Source organism: Papio anubis, chromosome 11, assembly GCF_008728515.1.
Source record: "Papio anubis isolate 15944 chromosome 11, Panubis1.0, whole genome shotgun sequence".
NCBI classification, from domain to species: Eukaryota; Metazoa; Chordata; class Mammalia; order Primates; family Cercopithecidae; genus Papio; species Papio anubis.
In genome coordinates, this window is record NC_044986.1 from 68704511 (window position 1) to 68730625 (window position 26115).

At 45.0% G+C, this 26115-nt stretch overlaps 2 protein-coding genes across 5 annotated transcripts in view; one reads left to right on the forward strand and one right to left on the reverse strand.

The window, feature by feature from the left end:
• The window catches only part of ASCC1 (activating signal cointegrator 1 complex subunit 1), a 120067-nt gene extending 119593 nt beyond the window's left edge, over positions 1 to 474 (reverse strand). For both annotated transcript variants that reach the window (XM_021943379.2, XM_009214717.4), the window contains exon 1: positions 240 to 474. The gene's annotated coding sequence lies outside the window, so the exon portion shown is untranslated. The remainder of the gene's footprint in view (positions 1 to 239) is intronic.
• Positions 18 to 21230, forward strand: ANAPC16 (anaphase promoting complex subunit 16). Of its 3 annotated transcripts, XM_017962956.3 has the most exons (5): positions 66 to 171; positions 2349 to 2636; positions 9387 to 9555; positions 16831 to 16905; positions 20414 to 21230. In XM_017962956.3, the coding sequence occupies exons 3-5, from the start codon at positions 9414 to 9416 to the stop codon at positions 20527 to 20529; spliced, it is 333 nt and encodes a 110-aa protein (XP_017818445.2). In that variant the 5' UTR covers positions 66 to 171; positions 2349 to 2636; positions 9387 to 9413; the 3' UTR covers positions 20530 to 21230. The 3 variants fall into 3 exon arrangements, with proteins under 3 accessions (XP_003903847.2, XP_003903846.2, XP_017818445.2); XM_003903798.5 differs by lacking the exon at positions 2349 to 2636 and having other exon boundaries at positions 18 to 105; XM_003903797.4 differs by lacking the exon at positions 2349 to 2636 and having other exon boundaries at positions 39 to 171.
• Positions 21231 to 26115: the final 4885 nt, after the last annotated feature.

Consider the following 26115-nt stretch of genomic DNA (forward strand, 5'->3'; position numbering starts at 1 on the left):
TAGCGTCTCCGCCCCGGCCACGCCCACCACGGCACGGGCGCGCGCACGCCGCCTTCGCCGCGGGCCCCTTCGTGGAGGCGCGAGCACGCCGCCGTCCTCGTCGTGGTGAGCGTGACCGCTCCGGCTGGTCCTGGGGGCGGGGCTGTAGGGGAAAGTGCTAAAGCCGCTGAGGTAAGAGGCCGAGGGCTGAAGGGCCCTCGGGAGCTTGGTGAAAAGGGAGTTAACCCCTAGGATCCTACCTGCAGGGACTAGAAAAATGGAGAAGGTAGGAGGAGAAACAGGAGACTGCTGTAGCAGACGTGCGACAGGAAATTTTCCCAGGCCGGGTTTGACTGAGTGCGCATGCGGGCCAAGGGGTGGCGCCTGCGCAGTGGGACAGCGCCGATGGCGTCGTTTCCTGTGGACCCAGCTGGGTGGGAAATGTGGCTAGGAGTTAGCTTGGGAGCCGGTGGTGTTCTGACAGCTCCCCTCTCTGGCCACTCTCTCTCCACGCCCACCCCACCCCCGGTTACAGCTGCGGCGTCTGTTTGGTTTGGGTTGTAATCCAGCTGTTTTGAAGTGGAACGATTTTTTGATGATGGAATTTAATGATTGCTTGTAATGATTTGCCTTTGTACTAGGGTAGGAACTTTTAAGGAATTACTCTTTTTAAGAAAATAGGCATATGTCTGTTAGAAAGGAAAGGAATTTATATTCGTAAAACTATGAAGGCCGGGCGCGGTGGCCCACGCCTGTAATCCCAGCACTTTGGGAGGCCGAGGCTGGCGGATCACGAGGTCAGGAGATCGAGGTCATACTGGCTAACACGGGGTTTCACCGTGTTAAATACAAAACAAAATTAGCTGGGCGTGGTGGCAGGCGCCTGTAGTCCCAGCTACTGGGGAGGCTGAGGCAGGAGAATGGCGTGAACCCGGGAGGCGGAGCTTGCAGTGAGCCGAGATTGTGCCACTGCATTCTGGCCTGGGCGACAGAGGGAGACTCCGTCTCAAAAAAAAAAAACTATGAATGCGAGGTCATCCCTGCCGTACATGAAGTAAATGTTTAAGCATCTTAGCTCGGACACAGCAATCTGTCCACAAAGCATCGTTACTCTCCTGTGAGGATCTCCACTGTCAGCCCCAACTTCCCCTGACAGGGCCAAATCCCAGGATACTTCATCAGTATTTGTTCAACAGAACATTACTGAGCACCTCCGGTGGGCCTCGCAGACTAGTTGAAAATAGAGTTGTACGAATAGATCTGCACAATGAGAAAAAAATCCGTAATGAACCAATACTGATGACACCACGCTTGTCTATCTCCTGCATAACCTTTGCTGAGCCCTGCGTTCTGTCATTTGTTCTTCATTCATTCATCCGAAATGCTCAGGAAGCACTGTGGAAACACTGTGACCCAGGTTCTGTGCTCGGCATTGAGGGTAGAAAGACTTCGAAGGTGGCAGGATGTTTCTTAAGATCATGAACCTTAAAATGAAAGTGTAGGCCGGGCGCAGTGGCTCACACCTGTAATCCCAGCACTTTGGGAGGCCGAGGCGGGCCGGATCACGAGTTCGGGAGATCAAGATTATCCTGGCTAACATGGTGAAACCCCGTTTCTACTAAAAACAATACAAAAAATTAGCCGGGAGTGGTGGCGGGCGCCTGTAGTCCCAGCAACTCGGGAGGCTGAGACGGGAGAATGGCGTGAACCCGGGAAGCAGAGCTTGCAGTGAGCCGAGATCGCACCACTGCACTCCAGCCTGGAGTGCTTAATAGAAGCACTTAATAGAGCGAGACTCCGTCTCAAAAAAAATAAATAAATAAAAATGAAAGTGTAAAGTGCTTAATAGAAGGTATTGGCCCTCCTCCTGAGCAGATTCTTTCCCCTCTGGGAGCTTGCTAACTCTGTTAGATGGAGAGAATTAAGACTTTTTCCATGAGGTTTTTTCATAGTAAGTATGAAAAACTGGGATCTGCATAAGAAAAACACTCAGGAGTAACTCTCCGTTAATGATTTTGAACAGCCAAGATTTATGAAGTGTTTACTAAGCCTGTAACCGTTCCAAGTGTTTTACGTGTATTAATTAATCTTTGTCACACCTGTGTGAGGTAGGTGATGTTATTACAGGTTGAGTATCCTTAATCTAGAAATCCAAAATCCTCCAAAATTTAAAACTTTTGAGCACTGACGGGATGGTCAAAGGAAGTGCTTTTTGGAGCATTTTGAATTTTAGATTTTCGGATTTGGGAGGCTTAATCGTTACGTATAATGCAAATATCCCAAAACCTGGGAAAAAATCCGAAATCCAAAATACCTCCAGTCCCAAGCATTTGGGATGAAGGGTACTCAACCTGTTTCCCGTTTTGCAGATAAGACAACCAAGGAACAAAAAGATCCCAGAGTGGGAGGCGGACGCGGAGGTTGCCGTGAGCCAAGATCGTGCTGTTGCACTCCAGCCTGGGCAACAAGAGCGAAACTCCATCTCAAAAAAAACAAAAAACAAAAAAACAGAAGTTGCAATTTTTTACATTTTTGCCATCAGACCTTGGCAGTGACCTTGAGCAGTACGATATAAATAACTCCCACATGCTTAGCGTTCCAATAATGGAACACTAGGTATAAATGGGTGAAATGATTTGTCCACAGTCTTGCAGCAAGTAAGTAGCAAAACCAGAAGTCAGAGAGGCTTCATAATCTTACCCACTATGCTGCTTTACCTTGCACATGACAAATGACATGCCAACAAGCCATTGCTTCAGAATGTCACGGCAGATAAGCTAAAATTGTCTCTACACCTCAGTTTTATTTTTTCGTGTATAAAATGAGGAAGTTGGGTTAGATGACTTTTAAGGAATCTGTGGTTTCTGTGAAATATTTAATTCACTCAGCAAACATTTACTGAAATGAACAGCTACTTCCTTACCATAGACCAGGTGTTATGTTTGGTTCTGGTGATCAGTTAATGCCTGCCCTGAGAGCAGTTACAACCTAGAGTTTATTAGTTTTGCTTTACTCTCATTTACCACTTGCTGGTAGCGTTCAAAATTTAACTGAAATCTTTAGAGCTAGAAATTATTTAGGTTTATCCTTCCACCTCAGCAGAAAACTGCTTATTTAAAGTTAGCTTTGTGCTGATTCTGTGCTCCAGTTTTTAACTCTGGCTGTTTTGTGTATGGAACGATAGAAGTTCTGAGAGTTTGAAAGAAAACAGGATGAAAGGGAATTCCTTTGATTATATTCAGCTTAGAAGTCACACTGTGGCTACCTTTAGAAGCTGTCCTCACTCTGGCAGTTGCTTGGGTGCTCTGCTGAGCACCTGACTTCAAAATATAAAGTACAAAGCATTTGCAACTGAATAGAGCATTTATCAGGGTGTAGGAAAAATAGAGTTTTAAATCTTAGGTGAGATATATAAACAGTTCACCGTGGGTTCTACTCTGAACTGATGGGAAATAAAGACTGAGCTACTCTCCAAAAGGTGGCTAAGTTGTCTGTATACTTTATTTGAATCCCACCAGGTATTCACTTAGAGATTTGGTCCTGATCCCTTACTGCTTAAATTCAAAAACAATTCAAAAACTTGTCAGGCTATATTTTGACCCAGTGTATTCTGGAAGATTGGATATTAATCTAACTCCAAAAGTTGTTGCCTCTGTGGATATGAGTACAATTTGAAAAGTTATCAGAGCTCAGAGAAAAAAGGAAGAGTGATCTAATAACAAGATTGAAAATGTCGGCTGAGCAGAGTGGCTCAGGCCTGTAATCCCAGCACTTTGAGAGGCTCAGGTGGGAGAATCACTTGAGCTCAGGAATTGGAGACCAGCCTGAGCAACATAGTGAGACTTTATCTCCACAAAAAATAAACAAAATTAGTGGAGTTTGGTGGCACGTGCCTGTAGTCCCAGCTACTTGCGAGACTGAGGTGAGAGGATAACTTGTACCCAGGAGGTCAAGGCTGGAGTTAACCAAGATCGTGCCACTGCATTCCAGCCTGGGAAACATAGTGAAACTCTGTCTCCAAAAAAATAAAATAAAATAAAATGTCATTAATCAATTTGCATTTTTGCTGACAGTCTTGTTATAATAGCTGTTCTACCGTTGTTCCGGGTTCCCACTTCACTATTAATCAGTGTTACTTATAGACATGTAATGAAGTCAGAAACCAAGCTCTGCTTCTCTAACAACCTTAAATCTTCATCACAAAATTAAGCAAACAGAACAGCCAGTGTTTCAAGACATACTATATCATTTTCCTTACTAGGAAACTGGATTTTATGTATATAAATTTTATATTTGTATTTCATTTCCTCACTTTTTTCTATTTTCTTTTTTTTTTTTGAGACGGAGTCTGGCTCTGTTGCCCAGGCTGGAGTGCAGTGGCTGGATCTCAGCTCACTGCAAGCCCCGCCTCCCGGGTTCACGCCATTCTCCTGCCTCAGCCTCCCGAGTAGCTGGGAGTACAGGCGCCTGCCACCTCGCCCGGCTAATTTTTTTTGTATTTTAGTAGAGACGGGGTTTCACCGTGTTAGCCAGGATGGTCTCGATCTCCTGACCTCGTGATCCGCCAGCCTCGGCCTCCCAAAGTGCTGGGATTACAGGCGTGAGCCACCGCGCCCGGCCACTTTTTTCTATTTTCAAAAAACATGGCCAGGTGCGGTGGCTCACGCCTGTAATCCCAGCACTTTGGGAGGCCAAGGCAGGTGGATCACCTGAGGTCGGGAGTTCAAGACCAGCCTGACCAACATGGATAAACCCCATCTCTACTAAAAATACAAAATTAGCTGGGCATGGTGGCACATGCTCGTAATCCCAGCTACTTGGGAAGCTGAGGCAGGAGAATTGCTTGAACCCGGGAGGCAGAAGTTGCGGTGAGCCGAGATTGCGGCACTGCACTCCAGCCTGGGCAACAAGAGGGAAACTCTGTCTCAAAAGAAAAGAAAAAAACATAAGTTTCAGCTAGGCATAGTGGCTCACACCTGTAATCTCAACAGTTTAGGAGGCCAAGGTGGGAAAATTGCTTGAGCCCAGGAGATCTCTACCAGCCTGGGGGCAACATGGTGAGAAGTTGTCTCTACTAAAAGTAAAAAAAAAAATAGCTGAGCATGGTGGAATGCACCTGTGGTCCCAGCGACTTGGGAGGTTGAGAGGTTGGAGGATTGCTTGAGCGCAGGAGATTGAGGCTGCAATAGCCATGATCACACCACTGCACTTCAGCCTGGGTGACAGAGTGAGAGCTTGCCTCAAAACAATAGGTTTCAACTTTTTTATAATAAATATGTTCATTTTGCAACTAGTAAAAAAAAAAAAAAGAAAGAAAGAAAAAAATTCAGTCTGGTCTAGGTACAGTGGTGTTTCCACTAACTGATCACCACCAGTTACAGATTTCTTTGTTCCTTTTCCACTCCCACTGCTTCACCTGACTGGCCAAAAAAAAAACAGCTCAGCTAAAATTCTGTCTGACCATTATAGAGAAAAATTCATTTACAGTCCATTTTCCTCCTCCCCACCCCCGCTCCCTGAGATGGAGTTTTGCTCTAGTGGCCCAAGCTGGAATGCAATGGCACCATCTCGGCTCACTGCAACCTCCATCTCCTGAGTTCAAGCTATTCTCCTACCTCAGCCTCCCAAGTAGCTGGAATGACAGGCACCTGCCACCATGCCCAGCTCATTTTTGTATTTTAGTAGAGATGGAGTTTCGTCATGTTGACCAGGCTGTTCTTGAACTCCTGACCTCAGGTGATCTGCCCGCCTCAGCCTCCCAAAGTACTGGCATTATAGGCATTAGCCACCAGCCTACAATCCTTTTTGAAGTCCTTTCTTCTAATTGGGTTAAAATTCACATAACATAAAATTAACCACTAGCCATTTTCAAGTGTACAAATCAATATAAAGTTTTTTTTTTTTTTTTTTGAGACGGAGTCTTGCTCTGCCGCCCAGGCTGGAGTACAGTGGCCGGATCTCAGCTCACTGCAAGCTCCGCCTCCCGGGTTCACGCCATTCTCCTGCCTCAGCCTCCCGAGTAGCTGGGACTACAGGCGCCTGCCACCTCGCCCGGCTAGTTTTTTGTATTTTTAGTAGAGACGGGGTTTCACCGTGTTAGCCAGGATGGTCTCGATCTCCTGACCTCGTGATCCGCCCATCTCGGCCTCGCAAAGTGCTGGGATTACAGGCTTGAGCCACCGCGCCCGGCCTTAAAGTTATTTTTAATCTAAATACTAGAACTTTATCCATTACAGCAGCCAATAGCCACATGTGACTACTTAAATTTTAATTAATATTAAATAAAATTTAAAATACAGTTCTTCAGTCATACCAGTTTATAGGTGCAACATGAAGCTAGTGGCTACCATATTGTGCAGTGCAGAAATAGAACACTGGAACATTTCCATCATGGCAGAAAGTTCTATTAGACAGCGTGGCACTAAACCTTTTTTTTTTTTTTTGAGACAGAGTCTGCTCTGTCACACAGGCTGGAGTGCAATGGAGTGATCTCAGCTTACTGCAACCTCCATCTCCCAGGTTCAAGTGATTCTCCTGCCTCAGTCTGCTGAGTAGCTGAGGCTACAGGCGCCCACCACCACAACCGGCTAATTTTTTTGTTTGTTTGTTTGTTTTGAGATGGAGTCTCACTCTATTACCCAGGCTGGAGTGCAATGGTGCAGTCTTGGCTCTCTGCAACCACCGCCTCCCGGGTTCAAGCAATTCTCCTGCCTCAGCCTCCTGAGTAGCTGGGATTACAGGCGCGCACCACCATGACCAGCTAATTTTTGTATTTTTAGTAGAAATGGGGTTTCACTGTGTTGGCCAGGCTGGTCTCAAACTCCTGACCTCGTGATCTACCCACCTCAGCCTCCCAAAGTGCTGGGATTACAGGTGTGAGCAACCGCACCTGGCCATTTTTTCTTTAAAAAATACTGTATACTGGCCGGGCGCGGTGGCTCAAGCCTGTAATCCCAGCACTTTGGGAGGCCGAGACGGGTGGATCACGAGGTCAGGAGATCGAGACCATCCTGGCTAACATGGTGAAACCCCGTCTCTACTAAAAATATAACAAATTAGCCGGGCGAGGTGGCGGCGCCTGTAGTCCCAGCTACTCGGGAGGCTGAGGCAGGAGAATGGCGTAAACCCGGGAGGCGGAGCTTGCAGTGAGCTGAGATCGCGCCACCGCACTCCAGCCTGGGCGACAGAGCAAGACTCCATCTCAAAAAAAAAAAAAAAATACTGTATACACTTTTTAGAGAGCTGAGCGCAGTGAGACTTTGGGAAGCCAAGGTGGGAGGATCACTTGAGACCAGGAGTTAAAGACCAGACTGACTGGGCACGATGGTTCATGCCTGTAATCCCAGCACTTTGGGAAGCCGAGGCGGGCAGATCACGAGGTCAAGAGATGGAGACCATCCTGGCCAACATGGTGAAACCCCATCTCAACTAAAAATACAAAAATTAGCTGGGCTTGGTGGCGGCGCCTGTAGTCTCAGCTACTCAGGAGGCTGAGGCAGGAGAATCGCTTGAACCTGGGAGGCAGAGGTTGCAGTGAGCAGAGAACACGCCATTGCACTCCAGCCTGCCGACAGGTGAGACTCCGTAAATAAATACATACGTACATACATATATACACACCAGACTGGGCAACATAGCAAGACCTCGTCTCTGTTGTAAAAAAAAAAAATAGAAAGAGGCCAGATGCAGTGGCTTATGTCCGTAATCCCAGCACTTTGGGAGGCCAAGGCAGGTAGATCACCTGAGGTTAGGAGTTCGAGACCAGCATGGCCAATGTGGTGAAGCCCCGTGTCTGCTAAAACTACAAAAATTAGCTGGGCACGGTGGCTCATGCCTGTAATTCCAGCTACTTGGGAGGCTGAGACAGGAGAATCACTTGAACCTAGGAGGTAGAGGTTGCAGTGAGCTGCTATCGTGCCACTCTATTATGGGTGACAAGAGTGAGACTGTGTCTCAAAAAAAAAAAAAAAAAAGAAATAAAATACCATATACACTTTTTAGAATTTTTGTTAAAGTCGTGTAAGCTTCTGTGGCAAAGAGAGTGTTTGTTTTGAACTTTATTTTTTTTTTTTTGTTTTGTTTTGTTTTGAACTTTAGTAGGGTGTCATGTATTCAGGACAGTTTTCTCTATAACATTAGCATTTTTTGATATGAAATAAGGTTAAACACTCACAGGTGCTCTGTTCATAATAGGCCATGATTTCCAAGATTGTTTCCTGAACTTTTTGTTCCGGTTTTGGGACGCCACCAAGTGATAAGTTTGGGTATTACATTTGAATGAAAAGGTTAATTTTTTTTTTTGAGAGAGAGTCCTGTTCTGTCACCCAGGCTCACTGCAACCTCTGCCTCCCGGGTTCAAGCGATTCTCTTGCATCAGCCTCCCGCGTAGCTGGGATGAGAGGCGCCCACCACCACGCCTGGCTAATTTTTTTTTGTATTTTTAGTAGAGACAGGGTTTCGTCATGTTGGCCAGGCTGGTCTTGAACTCCTGACCTCAGGTGATCTATCTGCCTCCACCTCCCAAAGTGCTGGGACTACAAGCGTGAGCCATCGTGCCTGGCCAAAAGTTAATTTTTAATGAGAAGGCCAATAGGTATTTCCTAACTAGTTCCCCTTCCCTGGGAACAGAACACAGTGTTACTCTGGAATTTTATTTGGAAAATATTATAATTTATTTATGTGGCTTGATCAGGATGTATCCAAGACAAACTGTCCTGTGAAGTGTGATGCTTTTATCCTCATATAACTTATTTCCTCAGTCAAATTTCTGCCTTGGCACTGCCATATCACCCCTTCATGACTCATGAATCACCCACAGTCAATCTCAGTTGACATAAACAGTTTGCTAATGGTAGGAATTCATGTTTTAAGTAGATATACTATTCTTAAGCTTATTTTCAATTCAAAACCTGACTGATATTTTGGCCTGAGACATCAATAAAATATCATGAAAGTAGAGAGGATAGAAAAACGGGGAGCTAACTCTTTATAAAATGCATGCTGGCCGGGCGCGGTGGCTCAAGCCTGTAATCCCAGCACTTTGGGAGGCCGAGACGGGCGGATCACGAGGTCAGGAGATCGAGACCATCCTGGCTAACACGGTGAAACCCCGTCTCTACTAAAAAATACAAAAAAACTAGCCGGGCACGGTGGCGGGCGCCTGTAGTCCCAGCTACTCGGAAGGCTGAGGCAGGAGAATGGCGTGAACCCAGGAGGCGGAGCTTGCAGTGAGCAGAGATCCGGCCACTGCACTCCAGCCTGGGCGACAGAGCGAGACTCCGTCTCAAAAAAAAAAAAAAAAACTAACTCTTTATAAAAATGCATGCTGACCCTTACGGCAGCTCGAATGAAATGTTGTCACTCTCACTTCCATAAACTTGCCAATTGCTGTTTTTCTTTCTCTGTAGTGAAGTAAGAACTCTGCTAGAGAGGAAATGGCTGCTTCATCATCATCCTCCTCAGCTGGTGGGGTCAGTGGAAGTTCTGTCACTGGATCTGGTTTCAGTGTCTCAGACCTTGCCCCACCACGGAAAGCCCTTTTCACCTACCCCAAAGGAGCTGGCGAGATGTTAGAAGGTGATCTCATGCTGCTTTCTGAATAATTGGATTCAGACCTGCAATGAATATTAATTGTGAAGAAGCTATTAAGTGGATTAAAGATGAGTTTGCCCTGATTTCAGCTCTACATTTCATCTCTTGTCCCCATCTCAAAATAATATATTTAAAAACAGTCTTGCTCCAGAATCAGAATGTTGGAGCTGAAAAGGACTTTGGAAATCAAGGAAGTCATCTAAAGTTATTTAGATCCAGAAAAGTTAAGTGATTTGACCAGGTTAAAGGCAGAGGTAGGGCTGGGCACCGTGGCTTATCCGTGTTATTCCAGCACTTTGGGAGGCCGAGGCAGGCGGATCACTTGAGGCCAGGAGTTTGAGACCAGCCTGGCCAACATGGTGAAACCCCATCTCTACTAAAAATACAAAAATTAGCCGAGCATGGTGCTAGGCGCCTGTAATCCCAGCTACTGGAAAGGCTGAGACAGGAGAATCACTCGAACAGTAGAAGTTGCCATGTGCCGAGGTCATGCCACTGCACTCCAGCCTGGGCAACAAAATGAGACTCTGTCTCAAAAAAAAGAGTTGGCCGGGCACGATGGCTCACGCCTGTAATCCCAGCACTTTGGGAGGCCGAGGCGGGCGGATCACGAGGTCAGGAGATCAAGACCATCCTGGCTAACACGGTGAAACCCCGTCTCTACTAAAAAATACAAAAAAAAAAAATTAGCTGGGCGTGGTGGCGGGCGCCTGTAGTCCCAGCTACTCGGGAGGCTGAGGCAGGAAAATGGCGTGAACCCGGAAGGCAGAGCATGCAGTGAGTCAAGACCGAGCCACTGCACTCCAGCCTGGGTGACAGAGCGAGACTCTGTCTCAAAAAAAAAAAACAGAGTCAGCATTGAATCCAGGAATTCTCGACCTCCTACTCCAGTTTGCTTTATCCTGGCACCTGTCTACCTCCCATGGTAGTAGGTTTGATGTGTCTTTTTATAGTATGATTAATCTACAGATAGATTCACCCTGTCAGAAAGGTTCTAAGAGGGAATAAAAGCTAATACAGTGCCCTTTTATGTGAACATGACTCCTGACCCACTGCAGCATGATGCTGTGTGGTTTTTCTAGCACCAGAGCCAGATTTGCATCAAATCATTCACCATCTTGTTCAGCATCATTGGCTAACTGACTGGCCAAGATCAGGGTACAGGCTGTAACCATGTCATTTGAAGAGCTAGACTAATAATTCTTACCAGGAGGCATAAAAATCACCTGAAGAGTTTACTTAAAATGCACATTTCTGGCCAGGCACTGTAGCTCACGCCCGTAATCCCAGCACTTTGGGAGGCCGAGGCGGGTGGATCACCTGAGGTCAGGAGTTCAAGACCAGCCTGCCCAACATGGTGAAACCCTTTCTCTATTAAAAATACAAAAATTAGCCAGGCATGGTGGCAGGTGCCTGTAATCCCAGCTAATCCGGAGGCTGAGGCAGGAGAATCATTTGAACCCAGAAGGCAGAGGTTGCAGTGAGCCAATGTTGTGCCACTGCAGTCCAGCCTGGGTGACAGAGCGAGACTCCCGTCTCAAAAAAATATATAAATAAATAAATAAAATGCATATTTCTGGGCCCACCTTAGAGCTTCTGAATTAGTCTAGGGTGTAGCTCAGGAGTTCATTTTTTACCAGCATCCAAGCTCTTCTCATGAAGGCAGTCTTCCATATTTTGAAAAACACTGGGACCAGAAGTGGTGGCTCAAACCTAAAATTTCAGTATTTTGGGAAGCCAAGGCACGAGGATTGTTTGAGCCCAGGAGTTCAAGGTTGCAATGAGCCATGGTCACGCCACTGCACTCCAGCCTGGGTGACAGAATGGGACTGTGTCTCAAAAAATAATAATAAGAAATTTTTTAAAAGCACTGGGAGGCCGGGCGCGGTGGCTCATGCCTATAATCCCAACATTTTTGGGAGGCCAAGGCAGGCAGATCACAAGGTCAGGAGGTCGAGACCATCCTGGCTAACATGGTGAAACCCCATCACTACTAAAAATACAAAAAAAATTAGCTGGATGTGGTGGCGCACGCCTGTAGTCCAGCTACTCGGGAGGCTGAGGCAGGAGAATCACTTGAACCTGGGAGGCAGAGATTGCAGTGAGCCGATAACATGCCACTGCACTCCAGCCTGGCAACAGAGCAAGACTCTATCTCAAAAAAAAAAAAAAAGCTTTGGGGAATAACCTATTAAAGATTCAAAATTTACTTGATTCTAGCATTTTAGTGCTTAATTATATATTGATCTTTTTTCCTTTAAGTATTGCAATTTTTTTGTTGTTGTTTTGTTGTTGTTGTTGAGATGGAGTATCGCTCTGTTGCCCAGGCTGGTGTGCAGTGGCTCAATCTTGGCTCACTGCACCTTCTGCCTCCCAGGTTCAAGTGATTCTCCTGCCCCAGCCTCCCAAGTAGCTGGGATTACAGGTGCCCACCACCACACCTGGCTAATTTTTTTGTATTTTTAGTAGAGACAGAGTTTCGCCATGTTGCCCCGGCTGGGCTTCAACTCCTGACCTCAAGTGATCTGCCCACCCCAGCCTCCCAAAGTGCTATGATTACAGGCATGAGCCACTGTGCCTGGCCTTAATATTTCAAATTTACACAAATATATTTTTTAACTAATCTAGGAATATCTGTGAGAAAGATACAAACTATCGGCCAGGCATAGTGGCTCACACCTGTAATCCCAGCACTTTGGGAGGCTGAGGCAGGCAGATTGCTTGAACCCAGGAGTTTGAGACCAGCCTGGGCAACATGATGAAATCCTGTCTCTAGAAAAAATACAAAAATTAGCTGAGTGTGATGGCATGTGGCTGTAGTCCCAGCTACTTAGGAAGGTGAGGTGGGAGGTTCACCTGAGCCTGGGAGGTGGCGGCTACAGTGAGCTGTGATTGCATCACTGCACTCCAGCCTGGGTGATGGAGACCTTGTCTCAAAAAAAAAAAAGATACAAACTGTAGTTGGCCTTGGGGATGATGAATAATCAGAAATAATAATAAGAGTTATGGGTTAAGCCCAAAGTCATTTGTGACAGGAAACCACGGGGGGACTCTGGGACCGTAGAGCTCCCTAGCATTGGTTTGGATTATGACTAGTGGTGAGGTAGATGACCAGGTAGCATATGTAATTAGTGATATATATACTTCTCTCTTTGCCTTTTTATTTTCTTTAATTGTGTTAACTAAATACTCAAGTTAGTATTACTGAGTCTGGTTGGAAGTAGTGAACAATTGGGGCCCTGTTACCATATTTGGTGCTAAAACTGTATTATGACTTCATTTACATGCAGCAGAGATCTAGTATTGAGGAAGTTTCCCACAAAACAAATCAAAAATGGGAGACATTTAAATTGCTTAATGAGTTTTATAGCAGCAGAAGAATCAGTATTCAATAATGGAGCTCTAAGATTAAAGTCATTTAAATTTTAGCTATAAGAGGAATTTAATACAGGAGGTACCTCCACAGTCTCAAAGCTATCAGCATTTTGTCAGTATACACCAAATTATGTGGAGATACTGAAGAAGAAAGGCTTCTAAGATTAGTCTGAATGTTGATGTTCTAATGAGTTATAGATCTATCCATTTTTATTCCATCTCAATATGCTTCATGGAGAAATGTGTTGGGTCTCTGTTGTAGGATACATTTATAGTAAGTATAAATACACAGTGCACAGTTTTGATTGTGTTTCTTAGATTTCAAGTTTTACTGATAATCTTAAAGCTGCTTACACTTAAAGACTGTGAAAAATAATGTAGAGATAGCAACCCCTAAACCCATTTAATATTCTTGGTCAAATCAAGAATATTAAATTGAAAAGAGTACTCTTAATGTAAGGATGTTGGATTTGGAAGCATTTTCTACCATGTTTATAGGTGATACTATTCTATTATACAATAAATCTAACACACATGTACCTGACCAGTAATAGTTTAATAGAATATGAAAATAGAGGCCGGGCATGGTGCCTCACACCTGTAATCCCAGCACTTTGGGAGGCCGAGGCGGGCGGATCACCTGAGGTCAGGAGTTCGAGACCAGCCTAACCAATATGGTGAAACCTGGCCTCTACTAAAAATACCAAAATAAAAACAAGCATCATGGCATGCGCCTATAGTGCCAGCTACTCGGGAGGCTGAGAGAATTGCTTGAACCCAGGAGGCGGAGGTTGCAGTGAGCTGAGATCATGCCACTGCCCCCCAGCCTGGGCGACAGAGCGAGACTCCATTAAAAAAAAAAAAAAAAAAAGAAAAGAATATGAAAATAGAGCACAGGGTTGCCTGTCAAGAGTAAGGAACAAAACCAGTTAGGAATCAAGGATGGATGCTGTTTTTAATCTCAGCAGGTTCAACTTGATGTTATATCCTCATGAGTCTAGGATAGTAAACCCAAATCATCTGTAGTTAACCTTGTGAATTAACTTTTTTGTGCCTCTGCTGTCTGAGGACACCTCACATAAGCAGCAGTTTTCAGCATTCTCCTGCCCTTGACCAAAATTGTCCTCACCCAGTTACTACTGAGCACATTAAAGACTGCCTTTCAGCCCATCAGTGGCTGTATTTTAGAGACATTGTAGCCACTGAAGTATAAATTATCTGGCATTGTCTAATTTCCTACTGTGAGGTAATATTCTTTTTAATGTATTTGTTACCATCCTAATTTATTGGAGTTGGCGATGGTGTTAGATTTGGGTAATTTACTGAACTTTTCCCTGTTTATAACCTTTGCTTGTCCCTTATGAGGAAAGCTGATGTATTGCTACTTGCTGTGTTACAAAGGATTTCATTACAGTTTCTAAATGGAAGAGATTTCCCCCAGCTGACTCTGCTCTCCAGGCTTTAGACTGGTACTGATATCACATCTAATAGGGTGGCTAAGAAGTAGTTGGACTTTGTGGTTAATAGGGAGCTGCAAATCAGCAAAAGTGTGTTCCACAGGCATATGGTGTGGTAGAGTGACATGCAGAGGTGCCTTTTTGAAAGTTTAGCTTATATCCTTTTGCTTTGAAGTTCATTACCAAGGAAAATATGCAAATATCACAACTTAACCATTTTATCCTAATGGTGCCTGTGATTAAATGTAAGTGAGAGGGGGCACTTCAGGAGCTTCCATATACATGTTGGCCTGATCCTTATAGTCCATAATTCCCACTGCCATGTGTGTAATCCTAAAGTTCAGGATCAAACCACCTGGGAGGTAAACTCTAGCTATGCTTTCCTCTTTCTAAAATAAAGTATAATTGGACTTTTTAAGCAAGAGTATGAATAGGATGATGACTACTGACATACCATTTACACAGAAGACCTATAATAAATTACATCATTGGTGTCAAATGTTCTCAACAGTCCCTCTTCTTGTCATGGAATTTATAGTTATTTGCTGTTCATTGCTTTTATCTAAAAAAAAAAAAAAACAGTTATGTATTACCTTGTCTAGATCTTTAAACTGAATTGTCAGTGTAATAGTTACTATTTTTTTTTTTTTAGATGGATTCTCACTCTGTCACCTAGGCTGAAGTGCAGTGGCACCATCTCAGTTCACTGCAATCTCTGCCTCCACACCCAGCTATTATTTTGTTAATTTAAAATGAAAATATTTATTTGCCCAGTTTGGCGATCAGCAGCTCAGAAGTGACTTATATTCAGCCAGAGAAATGGGACTGGGTGGAGAAGATGGGATCATATCCCATATCACACAGCATGTTTAAAAGAGGTTTGAAGGCCGGGCGTGGTGGCTCATGCCTGTAATCCCAGCACATTGGGAGGCCAATGCAGGCGGATCACCTGAGGTCAGGAGTTCGAGACCAGCCTGGCCAACATGGTGAAACCCTGTCTCTACTAAAAAATATAAAAATTAGCCAGGCGTGGTGGCGGGCGCCTGTAGTCCCAGCTACTCTGGAAGCTGAGGCAGGGAGAATTGCTTGAACCCAGGAGGTGAAAGTTGCAGTTAGCCAAGATTGTGCCACTGCACTCCAGCCTGGGCAATAGAGTGAGACTCGGTCTCAAAAAAAAAAAGTTTGAATTTACAGAATGTAACACTCTTTCTGAAGAATATAAAGAGTATACATCCCAATAATTATACTTTCATTTTTTTCTTTTTCTCTTTTTTTTTTTTTTTTTTTTTTTTGATCACTTTGAAGACAATATTGGAAGGATGCCCTCTTGGTTATATATTCAAGCTCTTTGGATACAGTAGCTATAGTTTTTTGTTTTTTGTTTTTTTTTGTAATTGGTTATTGTGACTTCTGAAATAAGATCTCCCTTGTGTGAAACTCAGCATGAGGCCGGAATGTGTTAGTCCTGTCTCCTTGCCACTTAATACCTTGCCAACACAACAACCCATGATTGATGGGTGAATGCTTGAGGCCTAGTAGTGCTGACATGAAGTACTGCCTGAAAAAGGACAGCTGTGTCCTCTCTCCCCATTTGTTTTAGGATTTTTGCAATAAGGTACATCCCCCGAATGGTTTCTGCTACCCTTTTAAAAATCAAATGTTTCTACATGAGCCGTAAGTTTTTGAGAATATGTTTTGCTGTATCAGCTCTTGCCTGACAAGGAATAACATGAACTAGCTTGTGTTTCATGATCATCTTCCAAGTGCTGTGGCAACTGAGTTGGCCACTTCTTATTGGGCAGTTCTTGGCACCAGTACAATGCTAGGTTCTGAACTTGCACCATACTCTTATCATCATCCAAATTGCAGTGTTTTGGTTCAGTTGGAAAATCAAGGTTACAGTTTGCGTTCACAGAATGACATTTCCCGACAGTGCTCTGTGTTTATCAGAGTGATGTAATTTGATATATTAAAAATCAACAATTGTTTTTTCCTCAGCTTTGTTTTTTAGACTGGAAATGATTTGGAGTTTTGGTGAACCTTTATATTTTGATACCACAGGAGCCAGCCACATGGCCAAATGTGTCGGCTGCCAGTGTTTGCTTGACATACAGGAGAATATTAAGGAACTCTCAGGTTGGGAAGAGGGAAGTGTTGACCAGGACATCAGACTGAGGTTTCTTGTTTTTGTTTTTTTAAACACTATTTTTAAACTCTAAAGTAGAGGGACTATTTTAATATTCTAGGTATAGAATAAATAGCTTTTATAACAGTCTTAGTTCTAAATGAAACAGATACCATCTTTGTAAACACTGAGAACTAGACCCTGAATGTAGAAGCAAGGAAAAGAATAAACAAGTTTACTTGGTTTATCAGAAGCCATAAAACCCTTACAGCAGATTAAAACCTTTTCTCCTTTTGTTTGTAGATGGCTCTGAGAGATTCCTCTGCGAATCTGTTTTTAGCTATCAAGTGGCATCCACGCTTAAACAGGTGAAACATGGTAAGCACATGAGTGTTGTGTACTTGACTGTGAGAATAAATTTGCTGGGGGTTGGATGAGGCTGTGACAAAAACCCCCAAACTCAGCAAGGCTATTTTAGTGGACTTCCTAAATTTAAGAACATTCTAGGTCTTAATCTGGTCATAATGTCCACATTGAGCCTTAAGTTTGGGGCCGGGTGCAGTGTCTCACATCTGTAATCCCAGCAGTTTGGGAGGCTGAGGCAGGTGGTTCACTTGAGGTCAGGAGTTCGAGACCAGCCTGGCCAACATGGTGAAACCACATCTCTACAAAAAAAAAATTAGTCAAGCATGGTGGTGCACACCTGCAGTCCCAGCTACTTGGGAGGCTGAGGTGGGAGGATCACTTGAGCCCGGGAGGTTGAGGCTGCAATGAGCTGGAATCGCACCACTGCACTCTAGCCTAGGCAACAGAGTGAGACCCTGTCTGAAAAACAAAAAAGTTGGTTGTTAGGCCGGGCGCGGTGGCTCAAGCCTGTAATCCCAGCACTTTGGGAGGCCGAGGCGGGCGGATCACGAGGTCAGGAGATCGAGACCATCCTGGCTAACATGGTGAAACCCCGTCTCTACTAAAAATACAAAAAACTAGCCGGGCGTGGTGGCGGGCGCCTGTAGTCCCAGCTACTCGGAGGCTGAGGCAGGAGAATGGCCTGAACCTGGGAGGCGGAGCTTGCAGTGAGCCGAGATCGCGCCACTGCACTCCAGCCTGGGTGACACAGCGCGAGACTCCGTCTCAAAAAAAAAAAAAAAAAAAAAAAAGTTGGTTGTCTAGGGAGTCAGTGCTTCCTGCTTCTCTTGTGTTGCTTTTTCCTCTCCTGTCCGAAACCTCCTTTTACTGTTGTCCTCCACTGGTTACCATCATTATCTCCAAGTATTTGTATGATACCTCCTGGTCTATCTATACTCTAACATCCTGGTAACACCTTTTCTGTTACATTAAGCCTCACTAGGCCTTCATTTCTGCATCAACAAACTGTGTTCCCCCACCAGACCATTTCTCCATTGAAACATTATGTAGGGGGAAAAGCTGTAATTGCCTCTAACGCTAGGATTTTAGTCCACAAATCACTATGGCATAGAGGATGCGTACTTTTTTTAAGAACAGAGCACATCCGGGCCGGGTGCGGTAGCTCACACCTCTTATCCCAGCATTTTGGGAGGCTGAAGCAAGAGGACTGCTTGAGCCCAGGAGTTCAAGACTGACCTGGGCAACATGGTGAGAACCCATCTCTAAAAAAAAAATATGGCCGGGCGCGGTGGCTCAAGCCTGTAATCGCAGCACTTTGGGAGGCCGAGACGGGCGGATCACAAGGTCAGGAGATCGAGACCATCCTGGCTAACCCGGTGAAACCCCGTCTCTACTAAAAAAAATACAAAAAACTAGCCGGGCGAGGTGGCGGGCGCCTGTAGTCCCAGCTACTCTGGAGGCTGAGGCAGGAGAATGGCGTGAACCCGGGAGGCGGAGCTTGCAGTGAGCTGAGATCCGGCCACTGCACTCCAGCCTGGGCGACAGAGCGAGACTCCGTCTCAAAAAAAAAAAAAAATATATATATATATATATATAAATATATATATATACATATAAAATTAGTGGAGAGTGGTGGCACATGCCTGTGGTCCCAGCTACTTGGGAGGCTGGCGTGGGAGGATTGCTTGAATCCAGGAGGCATACTCCAGCCTTCATGACAGAGTGAGACCCTGTCTCTGGAAAAAAAAAAGAATAGGGCACATCCTGAAAATGTGATCATTTTATTTTAAAATGACTTTTTTATTTTTTGAGATGGAGTCTCTCACTGTCTCCTGGGCTGGAATATAATGGCATGATCATGGCTCACTGCAACCTTCGCCTCCTGGGTTCAAGTGATTCTCCTTCCTCAGCCTCCAAATAGCTGGGACTACAGGCACCCACCACCACGCCCAGCTAATTTTTGTATTTTTAGTAGAGACGGGGTTTCACCATGTTAGCCAGGATGGTCTCGATCTCTTGACCTTGTGATCCACCTGCCTTGGCATCCCAAAGTGCTGGGATTACAGGCATGAGCCACCATGCCCAGCCTAAAATGACTTTTAACATTAGAAGAAACTCCGACTTAAAAAAAAAAAAAGGCCAGGCGCTGTGGCTCACGCTTGTAATCCCAGCACTCTGGGAGGCCGAGGCAGGCGGATCACAAGGTTAGGAGATCAAGACCATTCTGGCTAACATGGTGAAACCCCGTCTCTACTAAAAATACAAAAAAATTAGCTGGGCATGGTGGCAGGTGCCTGTAGTCCTAGCTACTCCGGAGGCTGAGGCAGGAGAATGGTGTGAACCCGGGAGGCGGAGCTTGCAGTGAGCTGAGATCGCGTCACTGCACTCCAGCCTAGGCAACAGAGCAAGACTCCGTCTCAAAAAAAAAAAGAATAGGCCGGGCACAGTGGCTCACGCCTGTTATCCCAACACTTTGGGAGGCCGAGGCGGGCGGATCACCTGAGGTCGGGAGTTTGAGACCAGCCTGACCAACATGGAGAAACCCCATTTCTGCTAAAAATACAAAATTAGCCAGGCATGGTGGCGTATGCCTGTAATCCCAGCTACTCGGGAGGCTGAGGCAGGAGAATCGCTTGGACTCGGGAGGCAGAGGTTGCAGTGAGCTGAGATCATGCCATTGTACTCCAGCCTGGGCAACAAAAGTGAAACTCTGTCTCAAAAAAAAAGAAAAAAGAAAAAAAAAATTAAGCTTCTGACCAGCATAGAATAAGACCCCATTATGAGAATTTTGAGGGTCAGGCGCAGTGGCTCACATCTGTAATCCCAGCACTTTGGGAGGCCCAGGCAGGCAGATCACCTGAGGTCAGGAGTTCGAGACTAGCCTGGCAAACATGGTGAAATCCCATCTCTACAAAAATACAAAACTTAGCCGGGCACTGGTGGATGCCTGTAGTCCCAGCTACTTAGGAGGCTGAGGCGGGAGAATCACTTGAACCCAGGAGGCGGATGCTGCAGTGAGATGAGATGGCACCATTGCACTGCAACCTGGGCAACAAAGCAAGTCCATCCCCCCGCAAAAAAAAAAAGAGAAAATCTTGAGGGGAAAAAAATCCATCTAGAAATTGACTTTTTTTTTTTTTTGAGACGGAGTCTCACTTTCTGTCACCAGGCTGGAATGCAGTGGGACAATCTTGGTTCACTGCAACCTCTGCCTCCAGGGTTCAAGCAATTCTCCTGCCTCAGCCTCCCGAGTAGCTGGGACTACAGGCGCATGCCACCACGTCCAGCTAAATTTTTTGTATTTTTATAGAGGCGAAGTTTCACCATGTTGGTCAGGATCGTCTCGATCTCTTGACCACGTGATCCGCCCGCCTCGTCCTCCCAAAGTGCTGGGATTACAGGCATGATCCACCGCACTCGGCCTAGAAATTATTTTTATACCAGTCATCATCTTGGTGGCTGGTGGCAGTCTCATGGGTAATACATTGTTGTATAGTATTCTCTCCTCGACTCTTTACAGATCAGCAAGTTGCTCGGATGGAAAAACTAGCTGGTTTGGTAGAAGAGCTGGAGGCTGACGAGTGGCGGTTTAAGCCCATCGAGCAGCTGCTGGGATTCACCCCCTCTTCAGGTTGATGCTGCCTGGATGGTCGCCTCTGGTGCGCAGCAAGTGCAAAGCCAGTGGGGGACTTTCTCACAGCTTGCATAGCCATCCAGAGATCCACAGCTACGTCGCTGAATTGTTAATGCACATTTGTACTTGGTTTCTCTGTATCTATTCACAGGCAACAAATACTTATATGTATGATCTTTCAGGGAATATTTTGTTTGTTTTTAAAAGTATTGGGAATCAGATTAAGACAGTCGGTTTCAGAGAACCAGGAGGTTTGGGGTTAAGAGATACTTAAAAATTTTCACAAGCCAGGTAGGGCATATATCAGATTTGGCCAACTGATTGGCATCTGTCCTGTCATCCATACGGTGCCTGGAAATATTCACCAGTCAAGGTCAAGGTCAGCATCTGTGGTTAAAAATACAGCATTCTGACCTAAAAAATTATTTTGCAGATGAATGTGATTTCAACTCAGGAGCTATCCAAATGAGGATTAAATATTCTTTTTTTTTCCTATTTTTAGACATCAATTCTATAGATTCTAACTTTTCTAACCTCTTCTTGACATGCCAAATGCTGGCAAAAAGAAGTGCTTTTTGGATATGGCAGCACTTGTAAAAATAAAGCAGTAAGCAAAATCCTTTTAAACACAGAAATCCTGAGTTCTTCTCATTGGTGGACTCAAGCAATTCTGTAGCAAATAAATCCTTTGAAAGAGCTCCAAGTTGGTGGCTTTATTCTTTCAAAATCTCAGGGATTTGGGATGAGGCAAAGAGGTCAAATTACTTTTTAGAAGAAGAGAATCTAAAAACCGTTTCTCCTAAACAAATGGTAGACTGGCTTTTCTTCAGGGTTATGTGTCTTTATAGGAATACATGAATTTATCTTATTGATATTTAAGTAGGTTTTTTTTTTTTTTTTTAAGAAACAAGGTGTTGCTCTGTTGCCCAGTTGGTCTTGAACTCCTGGCCTCAAGAGATCCCCCCGCACCTCGGCTTCCAAAGCGCTAGGATTACAGGCATGAGCCACTGTGCCTGGCCTCAAGTAAGTTTTTATACCATGATAGGGAAAAACCTGGAAGGCTAAGAGATGTACTTTGTTTTCCCTCATGGGACCCCACGTTCCACAGTAAACAACTGGGATAATCATGTATTACCTTGTATGCAAATTTTGCCTTAGACAGCATTTGTCTGTTCCTTGTTAATAACTTGCACCTGATCTGCTTAGAGTTGCTTAATTATAAGTAAATATAATCCCAGTAGCAATTAGCCTTAATCCGAAGAGTTCAAAATGTTTAACACGTTCTACCTGACAGGAGGTGGTGACCTCATTCAGTCGGTTAAGAGCCTGAGCCCTGTGAAGTTAAACACCTGCTCATGGTCACATAGCCCAGGCAGAAGAAAATCTCAGAACTTGGAATAGATCCCAGTTGCCTGATAGTTCATCTCATTATTGCCTCTAAAGCAAATTGGAGACTCGGCAAGGTGGCTCCCCCCTTTAATCCCAGCACCTGGGGAGGCCGAGGTGGGTGGATCACTAGAGATCAGGAGGTCAAGACCAGTCTGGCCAACATGGTGAAACTCGGTCTTTATTGAAAATACAAAAATTAGCCCGGTGTGGTGGCACATGCTTGTAATCCCAGATACTCAGGAGGCTGAGGAACGAGAATCGCTTAAACCCGGGAGGTGGAGGTTGCAGTGAGCCGAGATTGCGCCATTGCACTCCAGCCTGGGTGACAGAGCGAGACTCTGTCTCAATAAAAATAAAAATAAAAATAAATCAGAGCACAAGAAGTACCAGTCCAACTCACCTTTTCCATATTAATAATTCTCAACTAAAAGAAGTTCCATATTCGAAAGCATTTTAGTTTTTTAACAGTACTTATTAGCATCAACTATCTTGATAATCAAGGGAAAAATTAAAAATACCTAGACTGCAATAAACCTTTAAATCGGATTTTCAGTGAGAATTTAGAAGCAATCACTACCTTTCTCTTGCTTCATTTGTATAACCATGCAGCACAGGCACTGTGTTACCTCATCTTTACGCTTTGGTATTTGAACTTATTACAGAGTTTTTTCTCTAAATTGGATGTTTCTTAATATGACCTTGGAAACTGAAGTGATCTTAGCATTAAACAAAAATGCTTTCTGAAACACCTTTCCCATTGATCACTTAGCTGCTATTTTAGTCTTACCAAGAATAAGACTCTCACAGTTTTTTAAAGAGAGTACCTCCCTCTCTGTACCTTTCTGTCAGTTGTTATGTTGCGTCGTCCACAATGCCTGTTACCATGCTTTGGGCTCAAAGATGGTCCCAGTTGCTCATCTGTCATCTGTTATCTCTTGTGCCAGTCAGTCACAGGCATGAATTATAATCCTCTGAATAACACAGCAAGATACATAATACCCCCTAATATAGAAAAGGAACTTGAAGCTCAGAGCAAGTGTCACTTGCCAAGGTTGCACAGCTAAGTCAATGGCCAAATCTGGACTTCAATTCAACTCGGCCAGAATCCAAAGCAGCTTCTTTTAGGTTCACTATGCCACATCCCACCAAACCCAACCCAGCACACTGTATTAGGAAAAATCCTAAAACTTTTGATGAAATGGTAGAATGAAGTAACTACCTGGAGAAAATAAGCCTTCCGCTACCTTCCCTCCTCCCTCCCAGGGCTTGACAAAAAGAGATCTCAAGCATGAGGAAGGAACGGCTTCCTCAGAAACAGACAGGAATTAGCTGTATGTTGGCTTCTGCATACCCTCTTAAAATTCAATATGGGGCCGGACGCGGTGGCTCACGCCTGTAATCCCAGCACTTTGGGAGGCCAACGTGGGCGGATCACCTGAGGTCAGCAGTTCGAGACCAGCCTGACCAACATGGAAAAACCCCGTCTCTACTAAAAATACAAAATTAGCCGGGCGTGGTGGCGCATGCCTGTAATCCCAGCTACTCGGGAGGCTGAGGCAGGAGAATCACTTGAACCTGGGAGGCAGAGGTTGCAGTGAGCCGAGATCGAGCTGCTGCACTCCAGCCTGGTGACAGAGCGAGACTCTGCCTCAAAAAAAAAAAAATTGTTCATGTCAGTCTGACATATAATTCTATATAACTGTTCTGTCTCATGATGATGAGATATCAACAGTAAAATAGCTAGTTTTACACAGTCATACAAAAAATTTCCCATTTTGACTTCACAATTATCCAGCATCAGCTTTAAAGTCCAGAATTTTTACTAATACACAAACATGTTATTGATTACTGCCATCCCATAGCTGACACACCGGAATGACAGTGTCTGGAAACTAAATCAAGATCCTGACCCAAGTATCTCTCTTTATCTGCTCATTTACTTGGAGCCTGTGGCTCCCCTTCCCCACCATGACCGGGAGTCCTGGAATCTGCTGATCCCAGTCAGAGTGCCAGATACTGAAGTGGTAGAAACTTTGGGCCTTACGGCTAGGACTTTCACCTCTGTAAAGGGAAGGGGCCAGAGCTGGGAGATTCCTGTCATCCAGAGGAAAAGGAGGAAGCCGCGTAAGAAGCTGACGCCCTTTTGGGCAAATGTAGGAAATGTTACACTTAAGGCTGGGCATGGTGGCTCACACCTGTAAGCCCAGCACTTTGGGAGGCCAAGGCAGCCAGATCACCTGAGGAGTTCGAGACCAGCCTGACCAACGTGGAGAAACCCCGTCTCTACTATAAATACAAAATTAGCTGGGCATGGTGGCATATGCCTCTAATCCCAGCTGCTCGGGAGACTGAGGCAGGAGAATCGCTTGCACCCAGGAGGCAGAGGTTGTGGTGAGCCGAGATCGTGCCATTGCACTCCAGCCTCGGCAATAAGAGTGAAACTGTCTCAAAAAAAAAAAAAAGAAAAGAAATACTACACTTAGAGGAGGCTGCTTTGCCTCTCCCTGTCCTTTTGCCAAAGCACCTAACTTTGCCGAAAATATCTTGCCACACCTTTTAATTGCCTAAAGTTCAACCAAAACCAAGCCTTTCATTTCATAAAAGAGGTAAGTCTTAAATAACAGGTACTTGGGAGAGTTAAAAGCTTGGGCTACAGGCAGACTGTAATGATACCAGATCTTTTCCTGTTTTCCCAGAGCTGAGTTTGGGATGGAGATTGCATCAAAGGAGCCTGATGCTTTGCCACTAGCCTTCTGTGCATACATTTATTAGCATCTGGTCAAAGAGAGGGTCTCAGAATTGTAGAACTGAAAGAGACCTTAGAGGTCATCTAGTTCACCCCTCATTTACATACAGGAAGTAGGGATGTTGTTTGTCTGGTTTACTGCTGCATCCTCAGTACCTAGGATACTACTTGGCACATAGTAGGTATATCATAGGTCTCTGCTAAGTGAGTGACATAGGAATTTGTGTGTTACCTTTCTTTTAGAAGCTATTAGCTATTTCTAAGCCAGGCGCTGTGGCTCACACCTATAATCCCAGCACTTTGGGAGGGCGAGGCTGGAGGATCACCTGAGGTCAGGAGTTCAAGACCAGCCTGGCCAACATGGCAAAACCCCGTGTCTACTAAAAATAAAAAAATTAGCCGGCTGTGGTGGTGGGTTCCTGTAATCCCAGCCTCATGGGAGCCTAAGGCAGGAGATTGGTTTGAACCTGGGAGGGAGATTGCAGTGAGCCAAGATCACGCCACTGTACTCAAGCCTGGGTGACAGAGTGAGATTCCGTCTCAAAATAAATAAATAAAAGAAACTACTAGCTATTTCTAGGGCAAAATCCATAGTGGAGTAATCCCTGAGGTAATTCAGATAGTTAATGGGCAGAGCCAAGACTATCATCCAGATATCAGCCCAGAGCTCCTATAACGTCATCTTGACAGGTGGAGGCTGTGGAACAAATGGAAGCTGTTCCAAAGCATTCATATCTCATATGATCCCATCCACGCGTGAGCCAAGGCAAAGGGCACCGGTGGTTCCCTACCGTCATGGGCTCCGGCCGTGGGCCTGGTGGTAGGGTCATATGTCAGCATCCACGACCTAGTCTCACCTCACAGGTACTCTAATTTCTCCTGTCTGTCAAGTTTCCCAAGGAGGAGTTTTCCCAAATCAGCCTGGTTCTTTTTATAATATAAGCTGTTTAGAGGTCAGGCGTGGTGGCTCGTGCCTGTAATTCCAGCATTTTGGGAGGCCAAGGCGGGCAGATCACCTGAGGTCGGGAGTTCTAGGCCAGCCTGGCTAACATAGTGAAACCCCATCCCTAATAAAAATACAAAAATTAGATGAGGCCAGGTACGGTGGCTCACACCTGTAATCCCAGCACTTTGGGAGGCTGAGTTGGGCAGATCACCTGAGGTCAGGAGTTTGAGACCAGCCTGGTCAATGTGGCGAAATTCCGTTTCTACTAAAAGTACAAAAATTAGCTGGTGTGGTGGTGCACATCTGTAATCCCAACTACTCGGGAGGCTGAGGTGGGAGAATCTAGAACCCAGGAGCCAGAGGTTGCACTGAGCTGAGATCATACCACTGGACTCCAGCCTGTGAGACAGAGTGAGACACTGTCTCAGAAAAAAAAAAAAAATAGCCGTGTGTGGTGGCACATGCCTGAATCCCACTTACCCAGGAGGCTGAGGCAGGAGAATCTGT

Excerpts from the sequence above, each read along its gene's own strand:
- ANAPC16 (XM_003903798.5), top strand. The coding sequence starts at position 9,414 with ATGGCTGCTTCATCATCATCCTCCTCAGCTGGTGGGGTCAGTGGAAGT. Across the intron at positions 9,556-16,830 it reads AGCTGGCGAGATGTTAGAAG|ATGGCTCTGAGAGATTCCTC; the intron begins GTGATCTCATGC and ends TTTTGTTTGTAG. Across the intron at positions 16,906-20,413 it reads GCTTAAACAGGTGAAACATG|ATCAGCAAGTTGCTCGGATG; the intron begins GTAAGCACATGA and ends GACTCTTTACAG.